This window comes from Brienomyrus brachyistius, chromosome 1, assembly GCF_023856365.1.
Source record: "Brienomyrus brachyistius isolate T26 chromosome 1, BBRACH_0.4, whole genome shotgun sequence".
Taxonomy (NCBI): domain Eukaryota; kingdom Metazoa; phylum Chordata; class Actinopteri; order Osteoglossiformes; family Mormyridae; genus Brienomyrus; species Brienomyrus brachyistius.
The window spans coordinates 24912455-24940357 of NC_064533.1; the positions used below are offsets into that span (position 1 = coordinate 24912455).

General features: G+C 44.7%; 1 protein-coding gene across 2 annotated transcripts in view; it reads right to left on the reverse strand.

Annotated features, from left to right (window-relative positions):
* fars2 (phenylalanyl-tRNA synthetase 2, mitochondrial) overlaps positions 1-27903 on the reverse strand; it is an 85022-nt gene that overhangs the window by 20865 nt on the left and 36254 nt on the right. For both annotated transcript variants that reach the window (XM_049012694.1, XM_049012693.1), the window contains exons 5-6: positions 20260-20420; positions 14056-14207 (exon numbers count right to left, since the gene is read on the reverse strand). In XM_049012694.1, the coding sequence (XP_048868651.1) occupies positions 14056-14207; positions 20260-20420 (313 nt within the window). The remainder of the gene's footprint in view (positions 1-14055; positions 14208-20259; positions 20421-27903) is intronic.

Here is a 27903-nt window from a genome sequence, read left to right on the forward strand (position 1 = left end):
TGCGAGGAGGGCTAGGGAATCACGAACCAAATCTTATATTTACTTATTTAGCAGACGCTTTTATCCAAAGCGACACACATTTTAGGGAAAGGTTCAGCCAGTTCCTGCAGTAACTGGAGGTTAAGGGCCTAGCTCAAGGGCAAAATGGTGAAAGCACCCTACCGGCTATGGGTTTTCAACCAGTGACCTTCTGTTCACAAGTATAGCATCCTGAGCCACTGAGTCACACACTGCATTCACAAGACTGGGCTAGAGCCAGACAGCTGAATTAAGCGAACCCCCTGATTTACACAGAATAAAAAACTTAATGAAATAACATATTTCTGTCTTCGGGTATATCTACTCAAAAACGTAAACAAACCCCGAAATGCAGGCAAGGCTGATTCTTGAACCCTCACTGCATACAAAGGACCAGGCTTTAGATCTAAGTTCCAGAGCTTTCCATAGCCAGGGCTGAGGGACATCCTGAAACATCACAGCTATTCTGCATATTACCCCTGGCATTGTGTGTGTGGAGTTTGTGCATCCTTCCTGTGACAGGCTGACCTCCCGTTCAGGATGCACCCTGCCCAGCTGCATTCTGGGATAGGCTCCAAACTCATGGCAACAGCAATGGATAAGCTGCAGAGGAAATGGATGAATTGATGGATATCATCTTAATTGACTTAATTCAAAAGCGACATTTTTCTGAATTTGTAATGTCTGGTTATTACTTTCGTTTATACTTTGTGGATTTACCGAGTGATTGGAACCCATTTCATTTTCTCTAGAAACTACAGATTATACTGTTAAACATTTAAGTTTCACGAAACTCAGCATATTTTTCATTTGAATTCAGTCTTTTTCATGCGAATGCAGACTTCCGTTTGCAGTACCGAAGACATCAAATGCACTTCACACCAATGTGCTCATTGCTCTACTGGCTTAATGCCCTATTTATTAAAATTAAATTCATTGTAAATCAGGATGTGAGACACTATGGGTGTGACTAGGATGAATGGACTGTTTCCTTTTATGCCTTTTCGTGCCATTTACTGTATTGGAAAACCACTAAGCAGTCATACTTCAAACACATTTCGAATTTAATTTGAAGAGCTTCCAACTATTTTTAATGGTTACTGTCACCGAATTCAGCAATAGCTTAATTTCTAATAACAATAACTTTTTGAGCAAAGTGACCTCAAACAGTTTCACAGCATAGTTACACTCGTCAAAAACTCTTCACTTGTTTTTTGTGTATCGGCTGCAGACGTGTTCAGATGCTCCTCAATCAAGCAGACAGCACATGTGTAAATGGTTCATTTCATGGTTATCCATTATTAAGGGATGCTGAAGTGTCAGGGGAACAGAATTTGGCTGGCTAATTAATTCCATCTGTCCCCCCCTCCCTGCAATGTGTATAAATCTCTGCGTGATCGCTTCTCTATCTAGTACATGGAGAGGAAACCTCTTCCTACATTCCTGTAAGCCTCTCTTTGTCTTTTTGGAGTGGTGTGTGGCTCTGTGGGTTAGGAGTAAGTGATCAGAAGGTTGTTGGTTCAAAGTCCCATCATCATTGGGCTCTTGAACGAGGCCCTTAACTCCAATAGCTCTAGGGACAGACTGACCCTGCTCTCTGATCCTTACTTGTGCGTCAAAAAAAAACACCGACTAAGTAAATGTTCCTTTACATGTGACGTCCATCGATTCCCCGCCTTGTTTCCCCAAGACAGGACCAAGTTTTCCCCAAAATAATGACACCAATCCCTCCCCAGCACTACTGTGAGCTGATTTTGTTTTTACAGCTATCTTTCAAACAAGCTGGGAAACAGGAAATGTCCTAAACCCAGTATGTGGTTATGCGATTTTTCACACATCTCCTCCAGTGAAAGGTTCTGTTTTTCAGCATCCCTGTCAGATTTACAGATCCTTCTCAGTTTCAGAAAGAATGCGGGAGATTTGTTATCGCAATATTCCATATATAAACCAATTGTGTTAGATCTCATTCTCAGATAACTTAAGGCTTTGCATTATTTGATTATTTATGTGTTAAATAAGACTTTCATGTCACCATATAATTTATGTATATGTTAGCAGATGTACTTGCACCTTTTTAATTAAAAACTTAAAAATCAACTATCTAAACAATGTTTTTTTGAATGACGCATTAACAGGCCCCCCCTGACAAATGGAAGTGCCAGTCCCGATTCCTGTCACGAACATCACACGCACTTAATATCTGTTGCTGAAACGTGGAATATTTTTGTTTTCATTTGATTCACTAAAAAATTATTACCTTAACATCTTCCGGGCCAGACGGCCTTTTCGTATTTATATAGGTGTTTCAGTGTGTAAAACTAGTCAGAATTTGGAAGACTTTCGAAGACATTGAGCTCTCATGCCCCACACCCCACCCCCACCCTAAAAAAGGCCCCAGGCGCTAGATGGACAGCTGACACTGTGCTCAAACCTCAAACTTCACTCTCACCTCTATAAGTGCAAGACTAGATATGCGAAAAACACATTCCAATGTGTACCTATTCCTGAGCTTCTACAAACCGCAAACAGTGCCATCTTCACTTCATTTCTCATTTGCTGCAGTATTCCAAAGCACTGCGTAAGACATAAGATTCCATACAATAAAGGAATACACGCACTTTGAAACATTCTCCTGAGGCATCAGCACACATATAAGACTGATCTACATTATATACATAACCTGCTAATGTTTTATTTATAAAGCAACCATGAAACAGAAATTTCCAAGAGACCTTTGACTTTTATAAACTAATTTCGATTCTTGAGTTGGTTAAAAAAAATAAAAATTCAGGAAAAGTTGTCAGGAAAGCCTTTACAGCAAAGCAGTATCCGAAGTCTTAACCCAACCCTACTGCTGCTAAAACTGATTGTACCCAGAGGAAGACAATCCCCCTCCGCCCCCAATGTCTGTGGGTGACCGTCGGCAAGAATTTTGATGAGGGTGCAGCCAAAGGTAGTCAGCCCCTCTGTCCCCACAAAAAAAGTACTCAAGCTGTTTGTGACTCCAGGAGCAGGGATATTAGCAATGGCCCACAAGGTCTTGTTAAGGCTAATGTCTGCGGAGGCTACAAGGTCAATGATGACATTTAAAATAACGTCGGGGACTGGGGGTGTGTAAATGCCAGCCTGACTGACAGATGACAGCACTGCACGAGGAATTTTTATTTTTGCTATTTTCACAGTTGCTTTTTGTTTTGCCTCGTTTTTTTACATGAACACTGTATGAAAAGGCAATAAAAATCACCTTTATTTAATTGAGCGGTTTCCCTGTTCTGAATGTCTGCAAAACATCTATCCTTGACTGAATCTCTGGCAAAACCCTTGCAAATTCATCCCAGACCATAAACTGCACCCAGCCAGAACTCGTGGAAGATCAGCTTTGTTTCCCAGCTTTTTTAATTATTAGAAACCCTGGCTCCTATCGTTCTTACCAACAATTAAACCTTATGTCTGCGCGTGCTCAACGCCACCCCTAAAGGACAGCACCAGAAGGGGCGTGTCAGCCAGAGGGAAAGGGCAAAAGGAAAGCAGACAAAGAGAATGTATTCAGTTTTCGGGGGGGGGGGGGGGTGCTAACCTCTGGGGGGATAATTCCTGGAGTAGCATTTCCTGGGATAAGCCCCTGAGACAGCGACAATCCCCCCAAGTGTACACACCACACCTGTGCTCCATGCCATTTCGGGACACTAATTAGTGCATAATGCAATTAACCCAGGGATCTACATCGATTTACCCTCATGTGATGAACAGCGTTCACCCTGGGGAGAGATGCTGTGTCCCGCCGGGCACAGATTTAATTCTGGCTCAGGGATCAGGACGGAGGGACGAGGCCAGGAGGGCATGTGATGTGGAACTAAGCAGGACTCCTTACTGAATTCTCCCTCAAACAGTTGGCTGTGCATGATAACAATAATAACCCGCTTATACTACAGTTAGGTACAAATGTGTTAGCCAAATGAGTAGTAGACGACAACTCTTTAATGAGCTGAAAAATCATTTATTAGTATAACTACTGCCAGCAATGATTTTTACACTGTACGTTAATTTTAAATTGTGTTGCGCTAATTTGACGTTGCATTCTGGAAATTTAAGTAACATTAGTTAGAATTAAAGATTATTTTATTGCACATTGATTATTGTATTACACATTGATTTACTACTGTGATTTGCCTGACTGGCACTATGTGTGCGGTTACAGAACATTAATCATCACCCTTCAGACCAATTAGATTAGAGACTTCAACAGTGTTGTGGTACAAATTCTTTTAAAAAGTGAAAAGAGTTCAAAGCAGACTGGTAGTATGGTGGCTCAATGGATGGCACGATAGCCTCCAAACACCAGGGGGTATTCCACAAGGCAGGATCTCCCAGATAGCTGGGTAACTTAAGCCCAACATGAAAACTGTCCAATAGCAGGAGAGATAAGTGACATTACTGCTGGACAATCCTTCCATTCGGCTTAAGTTATCTAGCTAATGTGGAAGTCCTGCTTTGTGTAAAACTCTAGAGGTTCAAATCCCACTTTAGGCTCACAGTCTCAATGCCACCTCTGTGCATGTGCACAGCATTAATTTTCTACCCATGATTCTCTGGGGTCTTCCTGCAGCCAAAAAACACACAGTTGTGGGAATCCGTGTTTCTAAATTGCCCATTGTGTGCAAGTGTCTCCCCTGAGAATGGCTGACATCCTGTTCAGTGTCCCCTGCTTTATGCAAGAGGTTCTCTGCAATCCTGTACTGGATAAGTGGGTGAAAGATGGATGGATAGTGGAAAAACCAGGGTTTAACTGGTCAGGTTGTTTTTAAACAAACATATTTGTTCAGCCTCGTTATTTCAAACTGCAATCAAATTCAATTTAAATTCATGAATGATATTATATTCATCAAATGAATACATTAATGAATATATTCATCAAAAGTAATAAAGAAAAGGCTATCTGCTAATTGTCAGGTGGTGAGTGAACCCCGAATACTCGCTGAATAATGACGACTTTATTCCCAAATGCTAAATGATCATCACAAGGCGCAGATGTGTCTTACAAGTATGGAAATGAGAAGACAAGAGAGCTGGGGCTGGCGTCCACCAAGTAAGCCCTTGGAGGAGTGACAAATCCTGGGGCACCCACAGGACAGGGAGCCCTCCTCTCCAAAGAACATTTAGAAACATCTTTCTCCGAATTCACAGCACAATCCAAGGCCTTCAACCTCAATGGGACAGCCAGTCAACAAGGCCTTAGCCCATGCTAACTCTTAGCACAGGAAAAATATTTTTGGTTGTTGAATTGGGGTATCCTTTAAAAAAACCACAGGCTCTGAGAGTGAGGATTTATATAGTCGTTGCGCCAAGTAACCAAATAATGGACTTGATGCTCCCTCCATTAGCGCAGCTGGTCCAAACCTGGCCTTGGGCGATGAAGGATAAACATCTGAGCTCACACTCGAGTTCATTTCCAGCCCTCCATCGTACAAATAAATTAGCCTGGCTGATCTGGTGTCGTGTATGGATTGTTACCATGACGAAACGCCGCAGCCTCCTTATTGGTTAGCGGGCAATAACAGATCAGTAATTGCTCTTCGGTTCTAAGAGGGCATAAAGGAACAGAAGGCTGTATTATTTTCCTCTCCTTTCTTTCTGTAACTCTGTTAGCATGCTTTTTCGCGGGGGTTTTGTGAGCTTGCCATTCTGAGTGTTCCGTTTTCATTCTCTACAGTAGTAGTTCAGAGCCTATAGTATCATCGTCTATATGTCTTATGTGAATATATACAAATATCCTTTATTTTAATACCTTTCCTTTCATTCATGTCACCAATTTTTTCATATCTTTGTGTAGTGTGATTTCCCCATTGCCTCCACGATCATGGCTTTTGGTTGTTCTATTAAACCCAGTCAGGTTAAATATGGTTAATGCCATGTACATTCCCAAGATTACTTCCTCACAGGACTTTTTATTGCAATGTACTAAACTAGAGGGGCGGGGGATTAGTTTTACAAGAGTATGCAAATATATGCAAAGCAGGGCTATAATTTCTCAAGGTGGATTGAGAGTTTAGTAAATGTAACTGCAATTTAATATGACAGGAGAGCCAACAGTCACCTCAGCTTGGCATCGTCCTGCAACTGCTGCGGTATCCACCACATTAAGGCGACACTATGCTCATAATTTAAGATGATTACTTTGAAAGAGGCACACATATTTCATTTACTTCTAAACATCTGAAACAATCAACTTTACAAATAGCTTAACCTAAGGTTCCGGGAGAGGAACATACAATTATGTTCCAAATACTGGCTCCTGTGAAGAAAAACTAAACAACCAAGGACAATTCAATCAAATATTTATGGAGAGTATGCTCTTCTCTAAAAAGGAGAGCCCAGGGACGACAGATGAAAACTGGCCTTTTGGGAACTTTGGTATATTTAAAGTCATGTTGGCAATATGCTTTGTCTCTGTCAAAATAAACCAATAAATAAAACAAAACTAAAAACACAATCTATAAAGCAAAAATATCTATAGCCAATACCAAAGTGAAGTATCATTAAAATTATATACAAAATGAAAACAAATATTAATAAATTATTCTTGCCTTTTGTAGAAGTATGAGTACGGGTAAGACTTCTAGTTTTCGTATATCTTTCCCTTCTATGAGACACACACATATACAGGGTCCAAGTGTGGAGTCAGACATTTATCTAGGGTCCCATGGATATCTTGGGTTCAAGGGCCTTGTTCATGGGCCAAATGGTAACATCACTCCGCTAACCACGGGATTTGAACCAGCAACCTTCCGATCAAGGACACCGGCCCACACGCAGCATTCCAAGCACATCAGCGCCGAAATATGTAACTGGCTCAGGGCTGAATGCTTCGCGTGATGAACATTTCTGCGAAGTCTGACCCCCTGATGTCTCCCAGGCAATGGCATTTCGTTGTAAGATACCCTCCCAGCTGTCCGTCCTTAATCAAGCCGCCCCTGCGCGTTGTAAAGAGGGCAACTGAGGAACCGGCTCTGTAACTGCCCGTCTCATTCTGAACACGCTCACCCACCTCCCCCGCCCTCCGCAATCCGCGCCACAATAAAGGATTAACACTTCCCTCAAGATCGAGTTGCTTCCTCACCATATAATGCTCTGAAAGGCCTGAAAACTTTAAAGGTTGCCCCTAACCTGCCATTAAAATATCAGACCTCGCATCCTTTGTGGATCCATTAGGGTGACTTGTGAGCTGACCGTTTCCCTTTACGGCGTCTCTTTTCATCCGCAAAGCCTTGATATCTGTGGTGCCCCCCCCGTTTCTTCATTGTGAGCTGGGCTTTTACCAGCATTCTGCTAGTCTCCATTTCCTTGACACACTTTCTCAATGGGTCAGGCAAAGACTAACCACACGTCCAGCAAAAAAAATAAAATAAAGGCGAGGAAAAATGGTCGCTGAAAGCTCTTGAATCCACCCTTAAATGATGCTACAATCCCTGAGTCGGTGAACATGCAGGGGGGACGACTCACTGGCTGCAATACCGCCAGCTTCCCAGACCTGTGGCCTTTGCAATTAAAGCAAATGTGCAGCATTATGTTGAAAGTGCCCTGAAGGAAACCTCTTCAATAATACAGATCCGGCATATCTGTAAAGCACTCTGCGATTAAGCTGTGTCCTAGGTGGGCGTCCATCAGAGACCCCATATAAAATTCAAAAGAAGAGGCAAGGAATTAGTAGCTAAGCTAAGTCAACTCTGCCGACGCTTGGCTTTAAGCTGCAACCCTGTTTTTTATCCCAAGAATAACAGCTATGAAACACAGTGCTATTCTTTAAGGGAGACAAATACACGAGCAAAGAATTGCTGAATGATAAATAGAAATGCTGCACCTTCCTCATTCTGACAGAAGTGAGATTAGGAGGTAAAAAATTCAATTCCCCGATGACATTAAACTTTCTGTCAATCCTGCGTCTGCGCTTAACACAGGACTGCAGCTGGTGCTTCATTGGCTTGTAAGGTTTTGCGGACGGAGAGTTTAAGCTGGTCAGCTATGCAGAGTTTTCTAGCGTAGAGTGATTGTGTTTTGTTGCAGAGCGTTTGGGGTAGAGGTGGGTCATTCAGTTAGGCCGGGTCAGCGACTATGCCATCGAACCTCATGAGAGATACATGCATGAAAACAGTAGCGTGAAGGAAGCGTACTCCATCTCCAACCTTGCCGAACAGCGACATTTTTGTGGATCGTGGATGTTTACCCTGGATGCTCTGGGGTCCAACAAGACACAGTTATGTGAATCTGTGTTTCTAAACTGCCCATTGTGTGCGAGCGTCTCCCTTAACACGGTATTCAGTGTTCCCTTCCTCATACTTCATACTAGAAGTTCTCTGCAATCCTGCACTGGATAACTGGGTGAAAGATGGATGGACAGTGAAAAACAAGGATTAATCTGGTCAGGTTGTTTTGGAAAAAAAGGAAAAAACAAAACGTTTTAAACAAATATATTTCTTCAGGCTCATTATGTTAAACTGTGATAAAATCTAACAAATATATTCATCAAAAGTAATAAAGAAAAGGCTATTTGCTAATAGTCAGGTGGCTGAGTGGACCCCGACTACTCTGTTGTCGGGGCAGTGTTGACGTTGAATAACGACGACTTTATTCCCAAACGCTAAATGAGGCGCAGATGTGTCTTACAAGTATGGAAATGAGAGGACGGGAGAGCAGAGGCTGGCGTCCGCAATGTAAGCCCTTGGAGGAGCGATGGATTGTAGAGATGTGCACTGGGCAGGGTAGAAACCCACCTAAAAAGATCTGCTTCCACTTCCAAAGACCTCGGAAAAGACACCAGGCACAGAGTATATAAAGAAATCTCTAAGACATTGTTGCAGAATTTTAGTTTTGGTCAGAGGGGCAGGCAATTGTATCCTGTATAACTGCTCTAGTAAATCGTTCGATTTAATACCAACATACCTGCCATTTAACAACAGAGACATCCGAGCAAAGAAAATGCCCGTTAACATACCTAAAGAGCTGAAATTATGAATGTTCTCTGTCCACAACCTATTATATAAGAGGTGCTGTGAGCCCCAGAGGTCTTAGCTCCGAAAAATGGGTCCCTGATAGCTGCTCAACTCTGCAGTTTATTGCGTAACACCTTCGGGAAAATAAATAAATAAAAATCAATAGCGATTCTGTGGGAATATGATGCTTTTGGCGACTATAAAGCATGATGGCTAGAAAACAGACTTCGGTGTGACAGAAACCAAAAAAAAGTGAAGGAAAAAAAAACGACAGTAGGAGAAACCCAGCCATCATACTCAGCGAATGAAACGGCAAAGTACATTTCATATCTGCCGGAAAAAAAAAAGACGACACACCCACACACACACACAGATGCACACACACACAATCACACAAAGAACAGTTTAAAAATAAACTAGCTATAAAAAGTCTAAAACCATTTCTGAAAAGAGAGGTGCGGAGACGTGGTATTTGTAGAAATTCGACAGGCGAGTCGTTCCGCACTTCATTAATTTCCTTCAGATGTCTTCACACCGCCTCTGTATTGTGCGAAGGAGCCGGTATCCCAGCATGCACTGCACATTTACATGACAGCTCCCTGAATAAATGTGACATTTTGGGGGACAGCAGGTTTCTTCGCCACGCCTATTTATACTCAGAGACGGAGAGAGGGAGGAAGAGGCAGGGATAGTGGGCAAACCCCTCAAACTCAGCAATATTTTATTTGTAGTGCTGTCTCTTCACTGAAACTGAAAACGTGAGATTAGCTATTTACTGCACCTGAAAGAGAAACTTACCCAGCATCAGAGAGCTTAAAATGCAACGCTGTAACTGTACCACAAAGTGAAAATTACTGCACTTCACACAAAGTCAAGTATAATGAGTTCAGTTATGTGTGGACACATTCTGCACACCTTAAGCGGCAATCAGCACAGAATCTAAAGTTCTATCTTTAGTTATCTGCAGAATACCTGCATTTCCTCACTCCTGTGAATGTAACCAGAAGCCTAAAATCTAATGCCTACTGTACAGAGTATGGTACAGTGCATGCCAGTTTACAAAATGATCTCTCACACAAATCAGTATATTTCAGCAACCTGGACTGTTGATGGAAGTTACATGGAGACATTTTACAGATAGTTTACATTTAAATTTAAATGTAAACTAATACAAACTAGTTTACTAGACTGCACTGAGGCCATGCAGTTCCAGTGTCACCAACTCCCTCTTTATGTGGGTTTCCTGCAACGTGGGTATTCTGGTTTTGCCACAGTCCAAAGACATGAGTTTTTCTCTTATTGCATGACTGCAAACGGTGCCAAATTAGACCGCATCCAGGGGTCCCCTGCTTCATGCCTTTTGACCCTGGGATATCCAGTCAGGGGGGGTGGAGGGTTGCCCAACATGACTGAAAGTACCTCCCATCTGAGGTTTTGAATGTCCCTTTTTGGGGGACATTTTATGGACGAGAACCTCCCCATCCCAGTCAAAGGGGATTCCCCCCCCCCCCAAGCCGGACTGCATGGCCCTGGTTCCAATCTCACTATGAAAAATGAAATTTGGCCGGATGTATATCAATTCTAGTTTAACTAATGCTTGCCGTGAATAATAAAGGGTGCATTACATCTTATACATCAAATCCAGATACGTTAAACTGAGCATATATAAGGAGATAATTATAAAATGAATTTTATTTTTAATATATTTAAAATAACTTTTATGTTTTAGAGTCCTCAATAAGCTTCCACGGTAATATCATTCCCTTTCGTTTTCACTGGCCACTGATTCCTCGAGGCTGGTGAGGTGTTCCACAAAGCCATCCCCTAGGCCCATTCCTATTCTTGAGCCCGCAGATGCGTGAGAACAGCTGTTCCTTTTTTGGGGTTACAGGGACAGAGCGGGCACACAGAGGTGACATGGCAAAGCAACAAGAAGCTGCAAGAGGGAGTAGAACACACAAAGAAAATGTCTGGGACAGCAGTCACCAGAATAGTAAAGGTGAGGGGTTCTGAGCAGGTTCACTGGGCCAAAGAAGAAAGAAATAAAAAAGAATACATTTATAGTGCCAGAAACACAAGGATCCAATCAGCATAATGACCCTGGTCACATGATCACTCCCCCTAGATAACCCCATCATAATCCTCCATCATTGTTGAGCCTCTCTCAATAAATACAGAACACAACACTGAGATGTATGTAAGAGTGTGATTACGCTTAACAGATCTCAGTGACTGGCAATGAAATAGCAATAATAAAAAAGGTAACATTATAGCTAAAAAACATTTTTATCATACTGTGTATATTGCATACAAATGATAGATTCACACACATACACTATCCTGAAATGGCTTGCTTTTCCCTAAAAGCACGGCCATTAAGACAATGATAACAATCATAACAATCTAAGGAGTATCTGTAAGGTAATAATGAAGATCACTTTATTATGACCATAACGGCTTTCAACACCATGCAGATGTATCTATTTATTTCCCCGAGAAGCACAGCTCCCCCCTCATTTATCTGCCATCCTCTGAGAGAATGTGTCCTTTCCGTCTCACGGCTAATTTTATAATATACTCCATTTAGGGAAACTGTAATCTACCGATTCGATTACCATGCAAATATAGCGTGAAGGAACACCAAACCATTTTATTAAAAGAATAACCATTTGGGTTTGGGTCAGCTACACAGTCTGATTCTTTATAAGAGTCATTTACACCAGCCGTGCCCTTGAAACCCTATAAATGTAAACTTGTTTTGGTGCTACTATCTGGTAAAGCTACTTTTTGGCTTGCACCACAGTGTTATGCGGGGTTTTCCATCGCATTCACTGGCTGATAATAATGAAATATATTCATAAAGGGACACATAGTGCAATGTTAAAAAGAACAGGGTTGGAAAGCAGATGGTAGTAGGTTCAAGCCCAAGTCAGAGATCTGAATCAGTGCATCAAATATTGCAGGAGATGCTTAACTATTCTAGTAAAATACTGTGTATTAAATGGGGTGAAATGCCACTGTGAAGTGAAAAACTTGCTGAATTTGCTGCAACCTGCATTAGCTAATAATACGAATAACTGTTACCTAACTGTAAGTGGCGCTACTAGTATATTCGCAGAATCTTTTGCCTTGGATTAATGTACCGCTATATTTTTTGGGGGGTGTGCTGTTTAATATTGTGTTTCTGCTCACTTGTGCCACAAAAACATGGCATGATAATGAATGAGGTGTCAATATGAAGGCACATACGCGCCTACCGATGCTTTGCTATTGTGCCGATATCAGTGTTATCACAAACACCGTTAATCACTCCTGATTCACGCTGCGATCACAATTTAAGAAAATTATCATTTCCCAGGACAAGTAGCTAACACTCTCAAATGCGATCATTTGCAGTTTTCCATATTCAATAGCCTGCTGCGCTCACACCTGAGGGCCGAGCTGTCACACCCAAAATCATCAGCACAGACCCAGGACGAGATAAGGATGTGGATGCTGTTCAGTGATGCGAAGGACCGATCGTACGGAAAATAGCTTAATGCCCGTGTTCTTACTCACTGCAGACTTTTTAATGATTGCCCTTAATAAGACTCAAGTGGACAAGCTTTCCTCTCCTGCAGCTGTCCTCTTACGTCTTTATCGATTACATTTCGAAGAAAAGCACAGATGGGTCCAGGATCAAAAATAACTTAATCACTACTAGTAATGGCTAAATGTTCCACACTGCGCAAATATCATGGGTATAAGTGATATTGACAAAATTTTTTTATGCTTAATTAATGTACATAAAGCCATCTCATGTGACAAGTAGGTAAAATCTAATTTCGGGAGGGAAAGAGGGGCAAGCCTTTACCAAACTATTTCACAATGTCTCCACGCCTGACCCTGAGTACGAGGCTGTCTCCTTTGTCGGGTGAAATTAGAAATCTGCTTCTTTCATTTTCTAAATTATCTTTTCGCCCACTAACTGGCAGGGAACATTAGTCTTCGCCGTCAACGGGGGCTCGGGTCTCCGCGTCTTTTGTCCGACCTGGCGGCGGTCGCCGCTAATGAGTCTGGCATCACCGACATGATTCTGCCGTGTTTCCTATCAGGTACAGGTCAGGGATTAATTTGAGGAACAAGAGGCACCTCCTCTTTCGTGTGTCTGCCTGTGGGAGGCTGTGTGTGTATGTGTGTGTGTGTGTGTGTGTGTGTTTGTTTGTGTATATGTGTGGATTATGTTTGTATTACATTGTGGGGAACGACGTAATAAAAACAGTTATTTTGACGTTGTGGGGACCATTTTTCAGGTCCCCATAAAGATCTGTGAATGTTATCGAAAAACTAAAAATGCCAAAAGTCTCGTATTTTGTTTGGTTACTTATGGTTGAGGTTAGGGCTGGGTAGGGGTTAAGATCATCATGTTGTGATTAGAGCTTTCCCCATAGAAATGATATAATTACAAACCTGCGTGTGGGTCTGTATGTGTATATCTCTGAAAGCCATTAATTCAAAAGACATCGATATGTAGACAGGATTTTTCGGATTATTACACTTTCCAATGAAATTCTCCACTCTCTAAAATCTGATCCATGTTCCAGCATTTTTCCAGCATACAATTGTAAATTGCCGCTTCAAATTCTTAGTTTACTCTTGTCTTTGGATCGGTCAGGTTTAATTTCACTACATGTTGTACTTGTTATACTTGTATGTTATGAATACAATGATTATGAGATGAATCGTGATTTAATATAAAAAAACATTTTTAAGCATAAAGTGTCTCTACTACAAAGGAACAATTAGGTACACAGAAATGCAGTATTTCTAATTCCTATTTAGTGAGGACTGAAATTGTCAAATCTTGTGTACCACTTGCAAAAGCAATAAGATGTTTTAACAGTACATTAACAAACATGAGGAATGCTAATATTTTAAGAACTTATTACCTTTTAGTAACACAGAAGCTCTTAGCAAGTTAGCGATAAGATGATACAAAATATTCTGCTTTTAACTGAAATTTTGCAGATCAAGCGTGATTATTAAGTAAAGTGAAGGTGCTGCCTCTTACTTGGGGTGAGTGAACTGATCCACCAGGGAGACCTCCTCCACCAGGTCACTGCCAATGGTCCTCACTAGGTCATAGAAGTCATTCGCAGTGAAGCCATCAGCAGGTACCCAGAAGGAAATGTCGTTCATCAAAGACGGATATTTACTAAGGGGCTGGGGGGAGAGAGAAAATAAGACTTTGTAAGAAGCTATATTTATTTTATTAATAGATACTTCTAAAAGCGACATTCAACTGAGAGAGCAGGGCCAGGCAGTTCATGGAGCAACTGGGGTTTAAGGGTCTTGCTGAAGGGCCCGACAGTTACATCACTCCGCTGACCCTGGGATTTGATCCAGCAACCTTCTGGTCAACTAGATTCTGAACCCATACACCACCAAGAAAGCTGCTACAAAAAAACAGACAACATGGGAGTGCAAAAAGAATCAGTGTACAGAGGGTAGAAAATGACTGGAGAACATCTCATAACCGCAATGTAAGGTCATGGTGAACCACGGGCATCACATGGAATGAAAGATTCCAGTCCTTATAGAGACCGCTCATTCATTTGTATGGGAAAAATGCTAATGCGAACTATGACAACCTTAACCACTACCCAGCCCTAACCATAACCATAAGTAACTAAACTGAGTTTTTGCATTTTTAGTTTTTTCATTGCAGTCGCAGAATTTTATGAAATTAAAGTTATTATTATTTAATTTATTATTATTTATTAAATTTACTTAATTTATTTAAAAAAACGGGCATTCATCACGTTATCGGGACATTGTGTCCCCATAAGGTAAGGTATACCCGCGCACACACACACACACACACACAAATATTTTTTACAATATGTGCATTATATATGGTTTGTATGCCCTCCTCCATTATGCCAGATGACCACAGATAGGATCTATGCCTTAATGAAAACTCAGAGGCTGATCAGCAGCTCCGCCAGATGTCGATTTGCTAGATGCCCCAATGACAGCCCCTGGAAAGCTTGTCGACCCAGCAGGACACGGGGCCTCGCTGCTCTTAACATACGGCTGCATCTTTCCAGCTTGTGATCTTCCCGTCGCTGTCCCAGATGCACTCATAAATATTTATGTGTGTATATGTATTACAAATATAAGCAAACTATTCATAGCCTCTGATGCAGCCTCATAACACAGAACATATTTAAAATGCCATGACAACACATCATAATTCATACTCATTTCATGGGCACCCTTACAAAATTGAGAGGGTCAAAAGGTCAACGAAAATCCACCAACTGAATCTCTAAATTGTACTGTGTTCCATAAGGACTGGGGCGGAAGTGATTTTACTGGCTGTCAGCTAAGCAGGACCGTTGTTTGTAAATACGGGGTAGCTTTTTCCGATACTCTGACGGGACACAGCCATGTCTCAATCAAAGCTAGGGAACATCCTGAGACATCCAGGACAAGACGAAATCTCCCAAGGTGCATGAAAACAAGACACAGCTTAATTTCTTGCTAGCTAGTGCAAACGAGGCGTCATTCCCAGTTCTGTCTTATTAACGTGTCACGGCAGGATTGGCGAGCGCATATGAGTGTCGTACGAGTGCACGTGAGCACGTCGTCAGTTTTGATTAATGAACATTTAAACGGAGCCGGCCCCCAGGAGGAATCCAGGGCAGAGTGGATATGAGAGCGGCCACAGGCATGCTATGTAGCGCAGCAATTAATCAACGTGATTTGTAAGCACGATGCAGGGTGTTAAACATGTGGGGGAGGGCAGGTGTTAGCTAACAATTGATGTGGCACTTGTACAATGCATGTGTCATAGTGAAAAGATTCATGGGAGGGTGTGGAGGATACAATGGGGGCGATTTTTAATCGGCACCCTTGGTAAACCAAAGGCTATGGAAGCCAAACGAACTGACCCACAGTAAATTTGCTTTTTACCAAACACAAACAATGTGGAATCTCAGAAGAGCACATCATTCCTGTGGCCTGTACTACGAAGCGTGGTAACTGGCTTATTGGGGTAACTTGTCGGATTGAAGGTACCACAGTTTAAATGAACTTCATATTCGTTCACTTATATTTTGCCCAAACTATCTTAAATCCGACAAGTTACCCCGATAAGCCAGTAACCCCGCTTCGTAGTACAGCCCCCCGGTCTGTAATGTTACTTTATAATTACATAATGTATTACAAGTGAGGGGAGGGGCTTGCCCCCCCCCTCAAAACAATCCCCCCCTTCCCTGTCACACTATGGTTCAACTAGTCACGATTGCATGTTCTAAAAAAATTTGGAATAAAAATTCCAATATGAAAGAGTTTCTTATATAGTGCGTGTTTATGTTATGTCAGCAAACAATTTGTGAAAATGTGCTGTACAAGGAAGAAAAAAAAAACCCAGTGCAAAAATAAAGCATGAAGAGGAGCATTAATGAGCCTTAACAGAGCCAAGTGCCTGAAACAGGGTCAGTTAGTAAAGTTAATAATCGCCTGTGAAGCCTGTATAGGACGAACAGGACACTCAAGGCAGCCGTGCCACCATGTTGACGTAAAGCTTGTGCCTACAGACTGTATGAAAGATCGTTGGTGGTAGAAGGATCCACCAACAGCACTCATCAGCACAAAAAGCTGAGAGGGAGTGGAAGCGGATGGAGGAGGACGTGCAGAAGCTGGGGAGCACCGCTGAAGTAGGAGACAGCTGCTGCTAAATGAATCCATAGATGGCTCGTGGCCCTGACGTACTCTGAGTGAAACACCTGTTCAATCATATATATGCCCCATGTTTTCTAGCCCCTAACTGCACAGCCCTGGCATGTTTCCTATTTCATATAGCTAATAATTCCTGCATGGACAGATCCTTTATTAGCAGGATAGCGAAAAGTAAACTGGGAAACAGGATCTTCTGTTGCAGAACACCTTACTTGTGACACAATGCCTGATTTCATCCTAACTTATCAAACTTTAGTCTAAGTAATAAATGAATGTAAAAAAAAACATTTTGCTGTATTTATAACATTTATAAGCAACGAACTGGCAAAGTATATGGCTTGTTTTTCAGTGTATAAATATTTAATTTTTACTTCCTGTCTGCGGCGTGTCCTGTCTCTAAAATCTCAATAACATGCACAAAGTATATCTCTGATCTGTCTCTATCCTCACTATAAGCAGTTTAAATCTCGACTGGGTACCTTTGCTCCAAGACCACTGCATTCCTGTGACTTTTGACATCATGCTCCCCGGTTTACGCAAACCGGCCGTGCCACTTGAATGTGCCCGTCGCCCATCTTGCCCTGCCTTTATGAACACGCTCTTATGCACATCGCTACCACCTACGCAGGTATCCTTTACCTCGACATCACAGGCTCCGTGAAGAAAATGTGCATGAATATCGGTACACTGATCTTTAGTTTCCTTGCTTATGGCTGTTGTTTAAGTAGAGATGTTTTTGCATAATGGTGGTCCTGTGGTTCTACGTTCTTAATGAGTTCTTAATCCATCAGTTCTGCTCTCTTTAATCCCAAATCCATAACTACTATACTACTCATGTGATGCTTTTGTTTCATATAGAACATTCTGATTGGTGTCGGTTTTGAACACGCATTTTACTCATAACAGGTTAATATTTTTTTTTTTTCTGTAGTTTTCTGCTACTTTCCGTCCAGGAAGTCTGGAAATATGTCTCTCCCCCCCTTATTTTGGAAAGCCTGACACTGTAACAAAAAACAGTGGCTGGTGACAGGTTACGTAATGTGAAGTGTAACTGGTTGACTGCTTGAACTCGACTTCAGGAAGTAACATTTTTGGATCCAAAAACTGTCTCGTTAAATATCACAAATCTTATATAAGACATCTCAGCATTAATAATACCAAAAATGCGTGTGCCATCCGACTCGTCTGCTACACATATTTTTGACAATGACATCACCTAAAACATATCTAAAGTCTGTGTATTTCTAGACATCTCTCTACTCACCCCAATCACTGCCCCCCTGCCCCCATCCAAATAAGGAAAGCACATCCCAGCATCATGCCGTTTCCCTGGGGAGACCATACCGGTGGTGGGGGGAGCATTTATGGAGAGCCGACTCCCTGTTTATAGGGTACAAATACAGTCACACGTCCCAGACTGCTGACCCCAGAGAGAGCTCATTACAAGGCAGGTAAGGGGACAGTAGGGGAGGAGAGTGGAGGGTATGTGGGCAGGTCCCCTGTGAAAGCCCTCAGCTCAGGGCACCACCGGGGTCTGTCCCTGAGGGACCACTGTGGCTGGGGCTGGAACATGCCAGCGTGAAGCGATCACGGTGCTGTTGAGTAACAGTGACAATATGACGTGGTCATGGAAGAGTCCCAATATGGTCATAATGTGATCACGGTGCTGACATGATACGATCGTGATGTGGTCATGGTAGGGTCATGATACAGTCGTGATGTGGTCATGGAGAAGTTATGATACGGTCATGGTAAGGTCATGATATGGTTATGATGTAGTCATGGCACAGTCAAGATATGGTCATGATGTGGTCATGCTGCTGTCATGATGCAGTCATAATGTAGTGCTGGAGACGTCATGATACAGTCCTGATTTCGTGACAAAGCAGTTATGAAATAGGCATGTAGTGGTTGTGTTGTGGTCATGGTACAATCATGGCGCAGTTGTGGTTTGGTCACTGTGTAGTCATGGTGTAGGATGAAAAAGGTCCCTAACTATTACAATAAGGAGCATAAATCATTATTTGACAAGGACCCTGGACTAAACAATCACCAGATTTCGTTTCATTATTTATCTTGTCTTGTTGCCAATAAAAACAGCTGCTGATTTTTCCCCTAATTTAATTCCTTTGCCCAGATAACAATACAAACTAAATATCCCCCAGAAGAGAGCAGCTTTAAGGCGTGTAACAGAATAATTATCATACCAAAGTGCAGAGAGAATAGCAACAATCCATTTGCATCCTTCGGCAAAAACAGTTGTGGTCGCCAATAATTTGCATGTGACTGTAATTCACTTCAAGAAACATTTGTGACATCTTACAATTGGTTTTATAATGCATTGAATGAGGGTGATTTCTTGAATTAATCAATATGGTTGCAACCCATGCGCTCTTTCAAATCATATTATTTAGCTATTCATGCTAAATATACAGTGCATATGTGAAGTATGCACTCATTTAGTGCAAATGTTAATGTGAATATTTATATATTTTGTGTAATCTGTGTATTTTGGTAAATCATCAGCTATGAAAAAAGGCCCAAAGGAAAAGCCAACACAGGCAACAGAGTTGACCCTTCATCTCAGGGACTTTCAGGTGTGACCCAGAGAGACACAGTACAGTCCAAAAGGGCAATGCTTGTAAGGACACATAGTAAATAAACAGAATCGAAAAACATCTTAACGATGAGTTTGGGAGTTAAGACCTGTTTAACGACAGGATCTTCTCTGAACACAGGACCAGTAAACTCACCCGATTTAAGACGACCAGAAGCCTAAACAATGACAGACGACCCCAAATATATATGACCATGAAAAGCTGTACAATTATAAAAGAGAGAGGGAACACAATAGGCTGACTGACACTTAATGCAGCCAATCACAAGGATTTTGAAGAAAGAATAGCAACATGAACGCTAAAAGAAGAGAACAAAGAAGAAAAGGAAAGATAGAACGCAAATCAGCAGCCAGCATGTCCCAGGGAGTTCTGGGGGGGGGGGGGGCACTTCTCTGCAGGTTAAACCGCACATCAGTCATCCCTGAGAGGGTGAGGAGATCAGGACAGTGCCGGGGATGGGTGCGGAGGTAAGGAAGATCATCCACAAAGGCAGGGTGAGCTTTTGCTAACAAGGACCAGAGCAAGAAGGGCTGCAAGAAGACTCGTATAAAAGATGCTAGCTAAAAAGCAGAGTTCAACTTTAACACGACACAGGAAGTGTGGTCTTAAAGATATGCTGTGCCTGGCCAGGTGGTGTTTATGTGCTAATGAGAAGGAAACTTATACAGAGGCGGGGCCACAGGGGCACTGGGCCTAAGTGAAAGCTGATTGGCCATTGCAGTGTCACTCACAGATTTAAAACATTTCATTGGCTAATGATAAAACTGGCCCCGCCATATGAAATCAAGCCACTCCCATGTGTCTGACTGTAAAAATCCAAGAATTACCCTCGAAGGCTGCTCATTCACTGTTAAAGTCTTACCTAAATCAGATACAGTAAATAAAGATGATTGTTAGGAGGAAGCTTGTACCTGGAAGCTGACAGGGTCGTTGATGTGGCGTAAGCGGAACTGGCGGAGGAAGCGCTCGTCCTGGCTCCAGAAGAGGCGGATGTCGGGGATTCCGTAGAGGACCATGGCTAGCCGCTCCAGGCCCAGTCCGAAGGCCCACCCTATCCTGTTGTCGGCGCCGGCTGCAATGGGAGAAGTACAGCCAGTCACCAGGTTTTCAAAGACACGATGGCTTCAATGAGAAAAAGGAGGAATAAACAGCAACGGACAACATGTGCCAAGGGGCCCTGCTGGGGACAGGATGGGGGGGGGGGGGGGTAGACAGGGTAGACACTGGTGCCCCGCTCCAGAACAGCCAGACAGGAACGTGACACAAGGTAACTTTAACTGCGTAAATGATGTGAAAAGGCCCGGGAAGAAAAATACTGTGTTTAAGAAGCAGCCAGCAGAACATGAAGGTCACCAAGAGGCATGGATCAGCTTCGTTGGACTTCTGACAGCAGGCGGGTTCGTCGGCTAAGATCCGCCTCCTGCACCTCCGGGGCCTTTGTTAGAATTGAACCTCGGCCCCCGCGTGAGCCGTTTGCCTGTTCTGTGTAAGTGTTCCCCTAGGTGCACTACTTCCCTCTTGTAATCCAAAAACAGGACAGGTAAAGCATACAGTATCTATAAATGACCCATGGGATAGACTCCAGGTTCACTGTGACCCCATGGTATGGAAGATGGATGGAAATATACGTATAATTTTATTGTATTTTATTTTGCGACCTGCTGCTTAGTGATAGTCTGTCAGTTCCTTTGAGCCATTTCCAGATTTACATCAGGATTGCTCCAGACCAGTGCTACAATGCCCCCCGCCCCCTTCTGCAAGAAGACGTCCCCCCAGAGTCCTTCTGGACAGGATCTGCTGTCAATTTTACACTACAGGTCTCCTCATGACGTGAGCTAGCTGATTGGATACCTGGGATATCTTAAAGGCCATTGCTAGGCAGTTCCCTGCCTTGTGCCCTCTGACAGCCTGGCATCCCTTTAAGGGTGTCCCCTGCCTTGTGCCCTGCGATGGACTGGCATCCCTTTAAGGGTGTCCCCTGCCTTGTGCCCTGCGATGGACTGGCATCTCAGCCTTTTGCCCTGTGTCTCCTGAAGTAGACTCCAGGCTAAAACTACAACCGTATAATGGGTTACAGGAAATTAAATGAAAGACTCTTACAGGTATGTATATAGTCAAAACACTGCATATGTTTGTGAAGGAAATGCACATTCATATAGAGACACTGTGAATGCCTGCATAAACTGGCTTTGTTACAGAAAGTGGAACATAAAATCGGCAAGTTATAGAGCGAGGGTTACGTCCACTCGGTAGAGACACGAACCCAGACCCAGCTCATCCGTAACAGGACAGAGAAATGGGAAAAAATTTAGCCAGACAGCAGGTGCCTGACTGCTGTCATCGGCGACTGAACCGTAATTACAGTCTCTGTTTGCTTTAAGCACCCTGACCCAGCTGAGGGTGGAAGCGGCCCATTTGTCCCAGGTACGTTGAATATGTTTGAAATCTGGTTTATATGATAATAAGCGAGAAGCCCAGGGTCAAACCGCACAGGTCAGACATGCGGCAGACCATAGAAAATGCATGAATACACCTAGAGTTGCACTATTCCTCACAGATGGAAGGGTGACCTGAGCTTAAAACATTTCCGGTTTTATGCTACTTTCAATTCTGTAGATGATGCCGGCTGTGGAATTCTTGAATTCTACTTCACACAAACAGCCATCGCTAACGTAGGCCTGCTGCATTGTTGCACTTCTCTCTGCCTTTGTCAATTAGAATTACACATGTTCCTGGCTGAGATAAAGGTTAGTCGAGTAATTAAACGGGAAGATAAAGCTGGAATTGTTTTGTAGTGAAGAGGTTTTCGAATGGCAAAGGCACTTCTGAGCGAGCGCACAGTAAATACTTTAATGGCATAACCTTGTGATGGAAAGCTTGGACCGCGGATTCCCTTCAGTGACGGATTAAGCTACCATATTCTGTATAAGACATACTTACAGACGACAGCTTTCAATGTATAATACAGCAAGAAGGCTACATTTAAGTACTTCAACAGGGGAAAACTTGTCATTGTCAGTTATAAATAAAATAAATAATACAGATCGTATTAATTTTTATGAATAATTCCATGCATCCATTTTCCAACTGTTTATCCAAGATCCTATCCTAGACAGCATGGAGTATCATGCCGTAAACCTTTATCCCTCCCTTCAAGGACAAGGCAGGGGACACCCTGGATGGGATGCCAGTCCATCACAGGACACGAGGCAGGGGACACCCTGGATGGAATGCTAGTCCATCACAGGACAGGGGGCAGAGGTCACCCTGGAAGGGATGCCAGTCCATCATAGGACACGAGGCAGGGGACACCCTGGACGGGATGCCAGTCCATCATAGGACACGAGGCAGGGGACACCATGGATGGGATGCTAGTCCATAACAGGACAGGAGGCGGGGGACACCCTGGATGGGATGCCAGTCCATCACAGGACAGGAGGCAGGGGACACACTGGATAAGATGGCAGTCCATCACAGGACAGGAGGCAGAGGACACACTGGATGAGATGTCAGTCCATCACAGGACAGGAGGCAGAGGACACCCTGGACGGGATGCCAGTCCATCACAGAACACGAGGCAGGGGACACCCTGGATGGGATGCTAGTCCATCACAGGACAGAAGGCGGGGGACACCCTAGGCGGGATGCCAGTCCATCACAGGACAGGGGGCAGAGGACACCCTGGACGGGATGCCAGTCCATCACAGGACACGAGGCAGGGGACACCCTGGATGGGATGCTAGTCCATCACAGGACAGGAGGCAGAGGACACCCTGGACGGGATGCCAGTCCATCACAGGACAGGAGGCAGAGGACACCCTGGACGGGATGCCAGTCCATCACAGAACACGAGGCAGGGGACACCCTGGATGGGATTCTAGTCCATCACAGGACAGAAGGCGGGGGACACCCTAGGCGGGATGCCAGTCCATCACAGGACACAAGGGAGGGGACACGCTGGATGAGATGCCAGTCCATCACAGGACAGGGGGCAGAGGACACCCTGGACGGGATGCCAGTCCATCACAGGACAGGAGGCGGGGGACACGCTGGATGAGATGCCAGTCCATCACAGGACAGGGGGCAGAGGACACCCTGGACGGGATGCCAGTCCATCACAGGACACGAGGCAGGGGACACGCTGGATGAGATGCTAGTCCATCACAGGACAGGAGGCGGGGGACACCCTGGATGGGATGCCAGTCCATCACAGGACAGGAGGCAGAGGACACCCTGGACGGGATGCCAGTCCATCACAGGACACGAGACAGGGGACACCCTGGACGGGATGCCAGTCCATCACAGGACACGAGACAGGGGACACCCTGGATGGGATGCTAGTCCATCACAGGACAGGAGGCGGGGGACACCCTGGATGGGATGCCAGTCCATCACAGGACACGAGGCGGGGGACACGCTGGATGGGATGCCAGTCCATCACAGGACACGAGGCGGGGGACACGCTGGATGAGATGCCAGTCCATCACAGGACAGGGGGCAGAGGACACCCTGGACGGGATGCCAGTCAATCACAGGACACGAGGCAGGGGACACCCTGGATGGGATGCTAGTCCATCACAGGACAGGAGGCGGGGGACACCCTAGGCGGGATGCCAGTCCATCACAGGACACGAGGCAGGGGACACGCTGGATGAGATGCCAGTCCATCACAGGACAGGGGGCAGAGGACACCCTGGACAGGATGCCAGTCCATCACAGGACACGAGGCAGGGGACACCCTGGATGGGATGCTAGTCCATCACAGGACAGGAGGCAGAGGACACCCTGGACGGGATGCCAGTCCATCACAGAACACGAGGCAGGGGACACCCTGGACGAGATGCCAGTCCATCACAGGACAGGGGGCAGAGGACACCCTGGACGGGATGCCAGTCCATCACAGGACACGAGGCAGAGGACACCCTGGACGGGATGCCAGTCCATCACAGGACACGAGACAGGGGACACCCTGGATGAGATGCCAGTCCATCACAGGACAGGGGGCAGAGGACACCCTGGACGGGATGCCAGTCCATCACAGGACAGAAGGCGGGGGACACCCTAGGCGGGATGCCAGTCCATCACAAGACAGGGGGCAGAGGACACCCTGGACGGGATGCCAGTCCATCACAGGACACGAGGCAGAGGACACCCTGGACAGGATGCCAGTCCATCACAGGACACGAGACAGGGGACACCCTGGATGAGATGCCAGTCCATCACAGGACAGGGGGCAGAGGACACCCTGGACGGGATGCCAGTCCATCACAGGACACGAGGCAGGGGACACCCTGGATGGGATGCTAGTCCATCACAGGACAGGAGGCAGAGGACACCCTGGACGGGATGCCAGTCCATCACAGAACACGAGGCAGGGGACACCCTGGATGGGATTCTAGTCCATCACAGGACAGAAGGCGGGGGACACCCTAGGCGGGATGCCAGTCCATCACAGGACACAAGGGAGGGGACACGCTGGATGAGATGCCAGTCCATCACAGGACAGGGGGCAGAGGACACCCTGGACGGGATGCCAGTCCATCACAGGACAGGAGGCGGGGGACACGCTGGATGAGATGCCAGTCCATCACAGGACAGGGGGCAGAGGACACCCTGGACGGGATGCCAGTCCATCACAGGACACGAGGCAGGGGACACGCTGGATGAGATGCTAGTCCATCACAGGACAGGAGGCGGGGGACACCCTGGATGGGATGCCAGTCCATCACAGGACAGGAGGCAGAGGACACCCTGGACGGGATGCCAGTCCATCACAGGACACGAGACAGGGGACACCCTGGATGGGATGCTAGTCCATCACAGGACAGGAGGCGGGGGACACCCTGGATGGGATGCCAGTCCATCACAGGACACGAGGCGGGGGACACGCTGGATGGGATGCCAGTCCATCACAGGACACGAGGCGGGGAACACGCTGGATGAGATGCCAGTCCATCACAGGACAGGGGGCAGAGGACACCCTGGACGGGATGCCAGTCAATCATAGGACACGAGGCAGGGGACACCCTGGATGGGATGCTAGTCCATCACAGGACAGGAGGCGGGGGACACCCTAGGCGGGATGCCAGTCCATCACAGGACACGAGGCAGGGGACACGCTGGATGAGATGCCAGTCCATCACAGGACAGGGGGCAGAGGACACCCTGGACAGGATGCCAGTCCATCACAGGACACGAGGCAGGGGACACCCTGGATGGGATGCTAGTCCATCACAGGACAGGAGGCAGAGGACACCCTGGACGGGATGCCAGTCCATCACAGAACACGAGGCAGGGGACACCCTGGATGAGATGCCAGTCCATCACAGGACAGGGGGCAGAGGACACCCTGGACGGGATGCCAGTCCATCACAGGACACGATGCAGGGGACACCCTGGACGGGATGCCAGTCCATCACAGGACAGGAGGCAGAGGACACCCTGGACGGGATGCCAGTCCATCACAGGACAGGAGGCAGAGGACACCCTGGACGGGATGCCAGTCCATCACAGGACAGGAGGCAGAGGACACCCTGGACGGGATGCCAGTCCATCACAGGACACGAGGCAGGGGACACCCTGGATGGGATGCTAGTCCATCACAGGACAGGAGGCGGGGGACACGCTGGATGGGATGCCAGTCCATCACAGGACACGAGGCAGGGGACACCCTGGATGGGATGCTAGTCCATCACAGGACAGGAGGCGGGGGACACGCTGGATGGGATGCCAGTCCATCACAGGACAGGAGGCGGGGGACACGCTGGATGAGATGCCAGTCCATCACAATGCACACAGTCACATCCTATGGAAAATCTAGAAATGCCAGTTCACCTAACTGCATGTTTTTGGACTGTGGAAAAAACATGCAAACACACGCACACACGCACACACACACACACACACACACACACACACACACACACACACACACACTGAATGGGGACAGGATTCAAGCAACAGGGCTGCACTCTGAACTTCTGTGTCACCCCTGATAATATATAAATATTAAATAATAATAATAATACTGTTATGTTACTTATTGGTTCTAAGCTACTACTTTGCTAAATGAACAAACAAACACCACTTTCCTATAATCTGGTATGGATGAATAAACCAAATTGTTTGCCATAAATTCCCTCAGCAGATGTATGCCTCTTTGGCTCTTCTAAGGGTTCTGTAGCCTACATCTACTGTATAGCATCTTAAAGTTTCTGCATCATACAGCCGTAGTACTGTACCTTCAATATTCTGAAATCTATTGTCATAGTTCCATAGGAGTTCTGCAGCTTGCAGCCATACTACTTCAAATATCTGGGCCAGTACCACCCAGTGTATGTGCACCACCAGTGGTATCCGTAGCGTACCCAGGTGGTATGTGACAATTTGTTACTGTGATTTAGATCACTATGATCCGTCTCACCCATGTGGAATGTGGTTGATATGGTTTGATCTGAAGTGGTACTTGGTCCAAAGAGTTTGAGACCCACTGATCTAGGTCTTATTTCACAATAGCCCAATCAAACCCATCTAATAAACAAAAGCCAAGAAGTAGGGGATGACAAAGGCTGCAGAACTGCCAGAAGGTGGATACTGAGAAACATCCGCATGCAGTTTGTTTACTGCCTGCAGTGTAATCAAAGGAAAGGCATGAATTGAAATGTGAACATTAAACACTGCAAGGTGTTGCTTTCACCACAGTTTACTAGGTCAGATCCTTTGATAATATTTGCTCAATATTTTAACTGACAGGAAACACATATAAAATGTAACTGGGGCAAATTTATTATTAGTCCACAAACTGGAAATATCATTTCACTGGTCCTACAAGCAAACAGCATGAGAAACAGCTGAAGGTAAACCAAAGGTTTATAATTCTGCTGCGAACATATTTATTTAAAGATTCTTTCTGATAAGTTAACAGACTAAAAGCTTTTAAACAATTCAATTAATTGATTAATACTATGCAGAATAAGTAGTACACAAATGAACTATGTTAAGGTAAGAAATGTCTATTAAACTTTGGGATGTTACCACAGTTACGTGATTTTGTGCCTTTAAGTAAATGTATATGTTTATTCTCTATCAATTAAATCCAACCTCATTAAGTGATTGATTGAAACAAACCTGAGTGAAAACTCACATCATCATAATCATATGTGACCCATCACCACGAAATGAGTCTTATGGGTGCAGTTCTACTAATGCGACTTCAGACTCATTTCGTGGCGACGGGTCAAATATTCCAACAGCTCCTGCTATAGTATATGACTCGTAGCAATTATCATCAGTAAACAAAAATATTTCAATTTAATTAAACTCTTAGTTTTAATGATTTCTTAACATATAATAATATATTATTAGCATGTGGACCAAGGGAGTTTCTAGCCATTGAAAAGGTCAAGTTTATCATCTAATAAAAAGCCTTTGCAGAAAATAACAAGCTATTTTAGCAAAAAAGGGGAGGACTGGCTTCATATAAATACCCTCGGTTTTGGAGTGAAATGTTGGTCAAGCATATCCAAATACTTTTGACCACATATTGCAAATATAAT